The following is a 12,409-nucleotide window of genomic DNA, read 5'->3' on the forward strand; positions in this document are numbered from 1 at the left end:
CTCTGTTCAGGATAAGGCAGCTCATTGGCTACCTTTCCCTCTTGATGCTCAGCACTCTGTCCTATCAATGTCTATAGGTCGGGCCTTTAGAGCTCCGTAGTTCCATGCTGACATTTATCCGCCATGATAGTAGCAAGGCATGGCTGGGTCTCCATGTTCCCACTACTGATGCGTGGTGGATGCTGCACACCGCTCCCCAGGGAATTCCAGCGAGCTCTGCGGGCCGCCTCCGCTTCTTCCTGGACCCCTTTTCCTTCTTTTATCTTTCACACATTCCTCTTCCCCTTTCTGTTTCCCTGCCCATATCATTTCTCCAGTCGCTGTGAGTCCTGATAGTGTGCAGAGTTATACAAAAGACCCAGCCACACGAGAGTTCTTGGTCTTTGAGAATATTCCTCTCATTTCTCTGAAATGATTCTCGGCGCTTGGTTTACTGAATGTTTCTCTTCTGTTTTGAGAAAACTGATCTTCCACAAAAGGGGGATAGTTTATTAGCTATGTTAAACATACTGGTTTACTGTAATGGCATGGGTAGCCAAGAAACTACCAGGAAGTGTGTGGCCTCACAGCCTGGGGTAGGAAGAAAGATTTGGTTTCTCTTCTCCACCCCTCCCCCAGTTTGTAAGGACTTTCATTAGTTGTTTGGGAAGCAAACTAATGTGAGTAACAGATCATGCTGTGAATAGAGCCGGTTTGTCTGTGGCAAAGGTAGTAAGGAAGCCTTTTGTCTGTGTAGCAACCAATCTTTTCTCTCTCTCTCTCTCTCTCTCTCTCTCTCTCTCTCTCTCTCCCTCTCTCTCTTTCTTTCTTCCTCCCTCCCCCCTTCCCTCTCTTTCTTCCTTTCTTTTTCTTCTTTTTGCTTTCTATGGTATCCAGGAGTTGACAGTATTGAAATGAGCATCTGGAACATCTTTAATACAAAAGCCCGGCATTTCATGACCATGAGGGACTAACTAGAGAGGGTGTTTGAGAGACAAAGGTAGGATACTTGGTGAAGCCTACTGTACTAGTCAACCTGAGTCATCGGATGTGTAGAGAAGGAGGAGAAGGAGGAGGAGGGGGAGGAGGAGTAGGAGAGGAGGAGGGGGAGGAACAGTAGGAGAGGGGGAGGCAGGAGGAAAAGTAGGAGAGGGGGAGGGGAAGGAGGAGTAGGAGAGGGGGAGGGGAAGGAGGAATAGGAGAGGGGGAGGGGGAGGGGGAGGGGAGGCTCTGCTATGCTTCAAGTCAAGGTAACCACATCTACTTACTCAGAATGATGCCAAATCTAATGTTGAGATTTGGCTGGATCTGTTTGGAACACTGGTCAATGGAAAGGCCAAAATCCTGGAAGGGATCTGCCAAAGAGGACGTGGAGAGATTAGTCATGAGCACACTGCAAACTCATCTGCAAAATCTGCACTAATGATTTTTCAGGACTCACTGAAATGCCCAGTAGTTAGAAACACCTGTAACTTTTCGGCAGCTCCTTCCAGTCTGTCCACAGTCACTGTCATGTTCACCCTGACAACAGGGCCTCAGTAACAGGTGACGAGTTTAGTACTTGCTGTTTTCACCACTGCTTACATTCTTTTAGTCCCTAACCTTAATCTTGCTGACAGATGAGCCTTTACAATTCTGCTTTACTGTATGTCATCCTATCCCATTCAATATCCCTATTCCATGCGCCTCCCCTGTGTCCTGTCCTGTGCAGAGAAGACATTATGCTAAACAGTCAGAGCTAAAGATAATGTGTTTCACATGTAATTTTTCTTTATTCAATCAACACCTTATGAACCAGAATAAAGAAGAGAAAGAGCCTACTGCCCCTACTCCGAGCCAGGTGGCAATTCATGGCATGTGTGTGCGCATGCGCACAAACACACACACACACACACACACACACACACACACACACACACTCTCTCTCTCTCTCTCTCTCTCTCTCTCTCACACACACACACACACACACACCCCCTCTGATTCGCTTGTATATTTTTTCTCATTTCAAATGTTTCTTGCTGATTCTTACCTTTTATGAGGTTTCCCTCATAGTGTTAATAGTTGTACATTCTCTGAATTAAAAAAAACCCCAAGTCATGTCTGATGTACTCTTTAAACTGTGCAATATGTCTAGTCATCCTTCAATATCCAAGAGGAATGAATGCATCAGGATACCTATATACCAAATCCATAGATGCTTAGGTTCTTGATATAAAATATCTTAATAGAATCTATGCAATCCTCATATATATATGTATATATATGTGTGTGTATATATATTCATTTTTAAATATATGCGTGAATATCTACATGTATGTTCGTGTACACATGGGTACCTGTGGAGGCCAGAAAAAGGAGTTAGATATTCTGGAACTGGAGTTTACAGACAATTGTGAGCTCCCATATGGGTGCTGGGAACCCAAAGTGGGTTCTGTGCAAACCCTTTTAACCAATGAGTCTCCTCCCCACAGATCTTTAAGGTCATTTCTAGGAGACCTACCATAGTTGTAAGTGTGATGCACTCGTATGATACAGAACAAATGCAGTGTGAGTCATCTTACATTGTTTTGTTCAAGAAACACAGGAAGAAGTCTGCACATGCTCAGTATACTCATATTCATATAATACTTTAGATCTGTTTGTGGTTGAATCTGAGGATGTGGCAACTGTGGATGCAGAAGCCCAGCTGTATTGCTTGGTAATCTGCTCTGTGCATTAACCCCGTACGTAGCACCTAATGTACACTTAGACTTAAGGCAGGAACTATTTTTGTGTCTTTTATTTTTCCTTTCCCTTTCCATTGTGCTTCTCACTGGGCCTAAGAGAGGGACGCCATCTTGAGCTGAGAACACAAGAATTTTCAGCATCCATTCTCAGACTCCCCATTATGAAGCCCATCCGACAGGTAGGCACCCCACAGACACACAGGATGAACATGAATCCGGGTCGTCCATTAAGCTAGCCACATCTCAGCTCCGAACGCAGCCTTTGTACTTTGCTTTGTGTGGCCGCCACCCATCTATAATCATTCCTGTGTTGCACACACTCAGGGGGCCAGCGAGAAATGGAAGCTGGAACCAGGGACTGGGCTTGCTTATCAACACTTTTCAGTGGTGCTTGGTTCCAACAGATGCTTCTTTTGCACCTTCCTGGAATCAGCTCTGTGGGTTCCCAAACCTCTGCAAAATAGAACCTCAGAGGTGGTCACTCTTCTGCCTCAGATCACAGGGTCTGCCTCCCAAACGTCCAGGTTTTCATCTTGCCAGCTTTTACCCTTAGCTCTCCCAGTCCTTGAGGAGGCAACTCTTATGCGTTGTCATTTTACTCTTTTTGTTTCTCTCATTATTCCATGCAGCTAATCAACATAGTCTCTATATTAAATGATTTGTATTAAAATTAACTGGTGAGTTACTACTGCCTCTGTAGCAGCAGTTCTCAAACCTGTGCCTTGAGGACCCACCAGAAAACACAAGGTCCTAGGAACTGAGATACTGCTCAGGAGCAAAATCACAGTTATGAAGGAACAATGGAAATAAAGTTAGGCTTCGGGGTTCCTAGGACCATCAGAAATCTGTGCCATCTAATGATTGTGACCTACAGGTTGAGAACCTCTGCTCTATAGGCTCCAGATGGGTAGAATCAGGAAGACTCTGGGAAACAGGTGTGACTCTTCCTCCTTTCACAGACTGCAGTGTTACTCAAAGAGGTGGTATTAGTTTACCTCGATCCCAGCACGGGAAGCCCCCAGGCAAGCTGTAAATGCAGCATCAATGAAAGCACAAACAAAACCGCATTGCTGCTTAGAAGGACCATATACTGGAGTCAATAGGTCCATCCTGAAATATGCACGTTAACTTCATTTTTAAGGTTGCCTGGGGTGTTTTTGGTACAGACACATGGCACTGGGTACTGTAGTCTTAAACCTGCTTTCTGCTGTGAGTTTCTAGGTGATGCTGCAGACAGTGTTCTGACCTTCTACATAGTAACCCGAGAGATGCGTCATTGCCTCTGATACCTGTGATGGCAATGGCCCCTACACAAGTCCAACCTGGCAAATCTACCACAGGCATCGTTCTGATTGGGTCACTCCCTAATTTTCCTAGGGAAACTGTCCCTCTTCTCTGAAGCTCTTTTGACTTCATCCTAAACATTTTCATGCTGTCTCAGGACTTCTTTCAGATTGTTAAACATTGGTGGGGATGAAAAAGGCAATTGCTCTTGCTACACACTTAGCACTCAATATCGAAGGAGCCAGAGGCCACTTAACAACAGATGTTAAGGAAAGTGCACCCTCAAAACTGTGCATTAATTTAAATTGCCATCTGAGGGAAAATGAACAAAGGTATGTATTTCTCAGTTAGCAGTTACAGAATTCCAGGGTGTGTTTATCATTAATATTTTAAATATACATAGGGTAAACTAAAAGGAGGAGAAAGAAATAAAGCCTTTTCTTGGGATTAGAAAAATAATTTTAATAAGAGACGAAGTCACGAAGGAATCAGTAGGTTGCTTGTCTCCTCTCTCTAAGGAAATGTATATGGAAAGAGAAAGATTATTTTAAAAGTACTTAGGGAATTTTCTGAGCTTCCTTGGCAATTTTCTCAAGTTTTTAATGCAAGAATGAGGTCTTTGAATGTGACTATGCAGTCTACAGGAAAGCTGTGCTGTCTCTAGGAAAAGGTGACATCACTTCCCTCAAATCCATCCTTACACTAATACCCTGTATTTTCTTATTTCTCCATTTGGGTGTTTAGCATGCTCTGAATTATGTACATTATACACCCCACCATTCCTCTACTAGACATGAACTCCCAGAACCGGGAGCATCTTGTCTTAATATTACACTAGCCCCTCCGTAACTACTGGGAGAAGGAACGCTGTAGGTTATTATGGGATAATGCTGTTGAGAACCTTAAAGCTGAACAGCTTAACCTCACGATTATTGTCATTTAGTTTCATATAATGTTTATAGACTGTAGGCAATCCGCACCTCCAGTTGCTATCCATGTGATAGAAGCATCCCTGTGACAATCCACAATGTGACAGAACTACTGAAGGCTGACCACCTCCGGGCACTAACTCACCCTCAGTGAAGAAGCATTAAGGCATTGTAGGACAAGGAAGGGAGTGGGGATGGGGGATTGTAGATGAAGCAGAATCAGTGAGGTGGACTCAGGGAAAGATGTAGGAGCATGCAGGAACCAGGCATGACAGGGACGACTAACCCAAAGCCACATGAAAGCTACTCTCTTATCTCACAGCCCAAAGTAAAAAAAATAAGTGGAGGAATAGCAGAATATGTGGAAAAAAGAAAAGGAGGGTGAATACTGAGAGTTTAAAGCATTAATTAGGGTTAGAAAGGGAGTGAGGAAGAGGGGGCAATAGGCAGGTTAACCAACCCAAACCAAGCCAAACAAAAGAGAAAACCAACCTAGGGATGTAAGTAAAAAGTAAGGAAAACCTCCCTAGAATGATTAATCAGGGAAGCCTCAGAGGCCTCACAAACGGCACAGGTATTGTTACTTCTCTTGTTATCCATCATACCTACACGGTAGGCCCCTGTTGCTAATGATATCACACACCGTGGCTATAAGACATAGAAAAACTAGTCTCAAACTGACCAGGGAACATGCTTCCCGCTGGCTGGCTTTCTTAGTCCTAGGAAGTATTGTAGAGGCTGAGGGGAAGAGAAATGACATTAGTATCTTACCCAGTGCTGGAATCTATAGACGGCAATACTGACCTGCCAGCTGAGATGTGCTCGCTGATGCAGTAGTGGCACGACTGTTACGGGGTGACTAACCACTTTCTGATTGGATTTGAAGGGCGCTTCACACGGGAGCATCCTTGGCCCTGTATTCCTTGTCAAAAGCCAGTAGCTTGGGCGATTTTAGCCCTTTGTGTAGAGCTTGTATTTTAGTTTTTTACCTAATGATGCTGTCAAGTTGTCCTCTAAATATTTATGTTTACAACCGTAGACCTGGGCTGCTCTCAACTTGGAGAGCTTTGTTTTACTGTGAAGAAGAGTCAGTGAAGATATGCATAACTGAAGTGCATAAAAGACTGAGCGCTCAGCTCTCACTGGGGCATCTATATTAACCCTACCACCACTAAGACTCAGGGATGATCAAGGGAGAGGAAGCATGAAGAACATAAGGATTCAGATGGTGAGGTGGAGTGTTGTGAACTATGGTCTTTTAGACGAGACAGGGCCATTGCATTCATGAACTTACAGCTGCTGCACAAGATCTATACAAGATCAAGCTTGCTCAAATCCCAACCTAGATGGTGTAGATGCCTTTTGCTTATGTATCCAACCAACTTCGGCATGTTCACTAACAGACACTGTACATGCACATACATCACATACATTAAGGTGCAAATTGGTAGGACATGGGGAGAGATGTATACGAGGGATGACTGTGATCATATTTCTTTGTGTATGTATAAGAAATTCTCAAAATTAAATTTAAAAAATTCTAAAAAGTAATTACTTTCTCTGTCATCACAGACTTTACCTACAACCTCAAACTCAGGACCACTTCAAAAGAGAGAGGAGCTTACACCTTCTAAGTAGTTCTCCTTGCACAGTGAAGTGTTTGGGGTTAAGGGAATTTTCACTGGGCCCATGACTTAAACAAATCAGATCGTTGAGCATTGAATTTTTTTAAAACAACAAAAATAAGGGAAAGATTTGTGAGCATTGTTCCCATGCCACCAGGGCAGAGACAAAGTTCTTCTCCTTCACTATGGAGAAAGAAGGAAGCAAATAGTGTTTTAGGAAATACAAGAGATATTCTTTTTAAATGGTTTTCCTTTGTTCTCCATGTTACACCCTCTTTCCTGTCTGCTCATTAACCAGTGAGCTCCCGCCTAAGCAAGGCCAGCACTTAGTGAATGAGCCAGCATGCCCCTCCAACTGCCTCTGCTGTGTCCAGTCACTCTGCTATGTGTACCCCAGAAGACCCTAGAAGGTTCTAGAAGACATGCTTGTCTCAACCAGGTGGCTGTCAATCCTGCTGGAGAAGAGGAATAGACTCTAAGTCAGCAGCCAATAGCATCTTTTGGCTCACGAAGGTCAACAATACCATATCTGCCTTGGACATTCTGGCAAATTTGTGGAATAAAGCTGCAGAAATCAGTGGGGTTAGAGAGAGCAAGGTCCCAGTGAATACAGAGATTTTCTTGGGCTGTGTACTTTATTATTTGCCTGGGATCTCTTGGGCTGGGTTGACTAAGGTGGTGGCTCAGAAGATGACACCCTGGCTTTGATACTTCAGACAGTGCGTGTTTGGGGCAGACGGAGCTTTCAACTGGAAATGGTGGGAAAAAAATCAAAACAATTGTGGAAATACAATTCTTTAGTTGAGGGTGGTGAGACATGGGGGTACCCCTCTGACCTTCTCATTGGTTCTGTCTCAGGTAGTCCATTGGATTTGTGTCACTAAGTCATAGAATTTTGGGCTCTGTGAAGCCTCTGTGTTTCCTACGGGGTAACCCAACTGCACAGAACTCCTTCAAAGTTCTCCAGTCTTCTAGTTTTATTCTGTTACTGTGGTAAAGACTCTGACCAAATGCAGCTTAGGATGGGGAGAAGTGGTTTAGTTGACTTACAATTCCAGTCCATCACTGAGGGGACATCAAGGCAGAAACACAGTAACCTGTCATATCTCATCTACAGCCAAGGGCAGAAGGTGAAATGGATCCCCACTTGCTTACTTTTGGCAAAATAGTGGGATGATCCAATCCACAACTGTCTTAGTTAGGGTTGCTACTGTTGTGATTAATCACCATGACCAAAGCAACTTGGGGAGGAAAAACTTTAGTTGGCTCACACTTCCATGTCACTGTTCATCATCAAAGGGAGTCAGGACAGGAAGTCAAACAGGGCAGGAACTAGAGGCAGCACTGATGAAGAGGCCATGGAGGGGTGCTGCTGACTGGATTGCTCTCCACTCAACTGTCTTTCTTATAGAAGCCAAGTCCTACCCACAATGGGCTGGACCCTTCCACATCAATCACTAATTGAGAAAATGCTTCTGCACCTGCCTACAGAATGATCTTATGGTGGCGTTTTCTTAGTTAAGTCTCCATCCTCTCCAGTGACTCTAGCTGTGTCAAATTGACATTAAATTAGCTAGCCTAACAACTACATCAATATCTCCAAGACAGGCTCACAGGTTAGCATAATCTAGCTTATTCCTCAATAGAAATTTTAGGTGACTTTAAGTAGTTAAAACTAGTCATCACACCAAATTTTACAATCACGTGTGTGTGTGTGTGTGTGTGTGTGTGTGTGTGTGAGAGAGAGAGAGAGAGAGAGAGAGAGAGAGAGAGAGAGAGAGAGAGAGAGAGAGCGAGCTGCCCTTACCTTTAGTTCTACTGCTTGGATTTAAAACATGTTGGAAATTGGCTGATTTTCTCCCACAGGGGTGGAATTCTCTTTAAAAAGAAGGGGTAGTACCTCACCTACTTCAGATCTACTAACTGTCCTTGAGCTTGTGTCTAAACGCAGCTTCAAGCTTCTGTACTTCCTGCTCTGGGAAGGCAATATCTCTCTCCTTTCTTTCTCTTCTCCCTTCCCTTTATTTCCTACTCTGCTCCCTGCCTTCCTTGATCTCCTCTCTACCTCTCTTTCTTTTCCCCTGATACATGCTCTTCAGGGCTTATACCTGACCGCGCTCTAGGGCCCCGAACACTAACTTTCCCCCTAATGGATTAAGGTTCTGTGTGCATTCTCACCTCTTCTTGAGTTCTGGGTTTGCTTCCTGCATGCGCTGTTAGCAGAAAACAGGCTGACCAAGGAGAATGCTAATGGGAAGGGTAAGGCTGCTAATGTGCTTGGCCACTTTCCAATAAATAAATTAGTGAAAGGTTTATACCTCATACAATAAAACTCTAATTATCTCTCTCCTGTAGTCTCTCCCTCTATACCTGGCTCAACCACACCTCTCGAGGATGCCTTCAGAATCTTTAGTTTGCCCTTTCTCTGGCGTCTCACAGTCTTTTGTATATCATCGTCACACTTCTATCACCTTAAAGCAGTGTAGAAGTTAAGGCTCTATTGCTCCTCCTTGTGGCCCAGGATATCTGTGATAGTGACTCAATAAATACTCATACATTAATGTATGCATGGCATTATGGGATTTCTTTTGGTAAACTTTTTTTGTAACTCAATTGTGCCATTCTCTGACATGAATTTTGTTGCAGTGTCCCAAAGTTGGACACCCCCACTTCCGGGTGTAAGAAGTCAGGTTAGGAATCGTGTTTTGTTTATTCACGTTCAGATAACCGGTATCTGTTAGTGGACATGCCCAAGTTGGTTGGATACATAAGCAAAAGGACAAAACTGGGTGATTTGACAAGAGCAGAAGGTATTAGACAAAGGAGTCCTGTATTCTCAGCCTTGGTTTTGGTAGGTGCTAGCAATTACATGTGAGGCCTTATTGTGAGTCCTGTGAAAATTCTATTTAGTCAGTTTGGCTCTCCAGGAGGCTTTGAGTGCATTAACTTTTCTAGACAACAAAGGAAATATTTACTTTGGTGCTTGAGATAGCGTTTCTGGGTCTGGTCCAAGGTCAGATGCAGCAGACGTTCCTCTGTGCTGTTCACCAGATAATAACAAACAGACCTTATTTAGACATTATCCAGTAGGCTGCCTGGTTACCAATGCTGTAAGCTTGTGTTCTGTTTATGATTAAAATCTAGAGTGTGTTGAAAGTTTCCTTTCTCATGTGGTGGTTTTGACTGGGGTCTTAACCCTTTTGTATCGATTCATCCAATATCATTTGAGGGTCATCGTAGGTCCATCAGTGATGATGACAGCACAAGGCTTGGGTGAGATACCATTGCTAGAATTCATCTTCAGCGACTCAAACCCAACTTTCATCTTTTATGTTTGTAAAGTTGTTGTTTTGTCTGCACAGTTTCCCCCATTCCCTGCTTCTTTTTACTATAGGAAAAAAGTAAGTCCAGCGTGGGTAGATGTCTTCTAGCTGTGTTTTCCTGGTCTCTTCTTTTCCCCTCTTGTCAAATCTCATTATTAGAGAGTAGCTTAGCAAGGTCCCAGTGGCTCCCTTTCAAATGATACTAACTCTACTCCCATTCAAGTTTCTTCTTCCAGAGTGTCATAGGGAATTTCTTCATTCAAAGTTTTACCTCCAATGAAGTTGCTTCTGTTTTCCTCTGAAATATTTAGATGCTTAGATATGAATTTTTGTTTTAAATGCAATAAAAACATTACTGACACCATCACATTGTACTGAATTTAAACATTTCACTGCTCTGCAAGCCGTTTAGTAATGGCAGTCAGTGTGATTTTTTTTTTTTTTTGGTGTAAAGGAATGTTTGGGTTGATGAAGGAAAATCCTGAAAACTTTATTAGTTTCTTTTCAATTGCGAAATCAGTGAAAATCATTAATAATAGCCTTTTAATGACAGAAAAGAGGAGGGAGCACTTTGGCCTCAGAATAAGTGAAGTGTGTCTACTCCAGCAGGTGAGGGAATGGTTTGTTTTGTGTATAATACATGAACCCTCCCCCAGCAGGAGAGGGAATGGTTTGTTTTGTTACAATACAGTGTTCCCTCTCTTATTTTCCATGTTTGTTATTACTTATAATTAGTTATCATCCACAATCATTAAATGGAAATGCCTCATAGTATACAGTAGGTGATTTTCAAATTGGTGCCATTGAGTGCCAAGACAGAATCTCAACACATTCCCTTTGGGAGGTGAATTGGCCTTTTGTCTGGTATATCTACATCGTGTACATAACCCACCACTTAGCAGCTATCTTGGTTATAAAAACTACTGTCTCAGGAATGTAGAATGTTCAAGTAATCCTTATTTGATTTAACAATGACCTTGAAGCAAAAGAGCAATAATGCTAAAAATTCAGACATGCAGCTTTAAAGTACTTCTATGTTAAAAGATGAGTGTTTTTAGTACAGAAAACAAATTACATGCCGAGGTGACTAAGATCTATGTAAGAATGAAATATGTGTACAAAGAATTAAGCCTTCTCCATTGCTTCTCATCCATTGGAGGGATCTTGACTACATTCCCTAACAGGAGGAAACTAAACAGGATTGCATTGGGCATGACTCTGGTTCAAAGTGCACTCTCCCTCCAAAGATGGCTGTCCATCAAGTGATGATGACTGTGAATATGCCAATGTCTGATTCCAGTCAGTCATTCTGATTTAATGTGTCTGGATGCTGCTTCGGCATGGAGATTTTAACAGTCCCCAGGTGATTCAATTACCTATTTTATTTGGAAACCACTGTTTAAACCATATGGGCCTTTTTGCTTATCTCCTTGGTGTACAATTTTGTAGGCAGATCTCGATGCAACATGTTTCACCACAAGTTCAAAGCTTAACTCTGTAGTAGATTCCTAACCCATCTCCTTGTAAACCGTACCCCATGATTTGTAGAATTTATGAGAATTTGAGGAGCTTCATGTGGGAATTCCTCCCACCCAGACCACTGATTATCTGTGCCCGACTCCCTCGCTCCCTCTCTGTTCATCTTACTCTAGAAAGACCATGTTTCTTCTATTTGCCATGTCCAGAACTGTAAACCACTGGGACCCAAGTGGCTACTCTAGAACTCTTCGAAGAAAGGCACAGATCTGCTTCGTGAAATTCTTGTAAAATGGTCTTAAAAACTTTTCTTTTTCTATTACTTGAGCATCCTCTCTCAACTAGTATCATACTAGCCATAGAAAGGCCTAACATGAGAGTTCCAGGGAGGGAGAAGACAGAGCTGAAAGGAGAAGTGATGATAATCAATGGAGGGTGGTGGGGAACCCAGCATAGGATGCATCTATAAGAACTTCCCAGTGTACAGAAGATGGGGGAGCAGTGGAAGGCTTGGGGGCTGGCAGAGCCAAACTGGGACATCATATATATATATATATATATATATATATATATATATATATATATATATATATATATATATATATATATGGATGATTTATTGTAATAACTTACAGGTTCTAGTCTTGCTAATCTACCAATGGCTGGCTGTGAATGGAATGTTCAAGAATCTAGTAGTTGTTCAGTCCACAAGGCTGGGTGTCTCAGCTGGTCTTCTGTCTGTCCTGGAATCCTGTAGAAGTAGACTCCAATGCCAGTGAAGGAAGGGATGTGCTAGCAAGATGAGGGCAAGCAGGCAAAGAGCAAACGCTTCCTTCTTCTATGTCGTTATATAGACTTCCAGCCGAAGGTATGGCACATACTGAAGGTGTGTCTTCCTGCCTCAAGGTCTAGACCAAAGAAGTGAATCTTCTTGCCTCGAAGGTCTGGACTAGACGTTCATTGATCCACCTCAAACCATCTCTTACAGGTGTGATCTCCATTTCTGAGTTGTAGTTCATTTCAAATGTAGTCAAGTTGACAACCAATAACAGTCATGACAGATGTAT

At 42.8% G+C, this 12,409-nt stretch overlaps 1 protein-coding gene across 2 annotated transcripts in view; it reads right to left on the reverse strand.

Annotated features, from left to right (window-relative positions):
* Window positions 1-12,409, reverse strand: part of Ly86 (lymphocyte antigen 86) — an 83,954-nt gene that overhangs the window by 38,460 nt on the left and 33,085 nt on the right. For both annotated transcript variants that reach the window (XM_087590333.1, NM_001106128.1), the window contains one exon: window positions 1,248-1,334. In XM_087590333.1, coding sequence (XP_087446459.1) covers window positions 1,248-1,334 — 87 coding nt within the window. The remainder of the gene's footprint in view (window positions 1-1,247; window positions 1,335-12,409) is intronic.

The sequence above is a fragment of the Rattus norvegicus genome, chromosome 17 (genome assembly GCF_021556685.1).
Source record: "Rattus norvegicus strain SHRSP/BbbUtx chromosome 17, alternate assembly SHRSP_T2T, whole genome shotgun sequence".
Classification (NCBI taxonomy): Eukaryota; Metazoa; Chordata; class Mammalia; order Rodentia; family Muridae; genus Rattus; species Rattus norvegicus.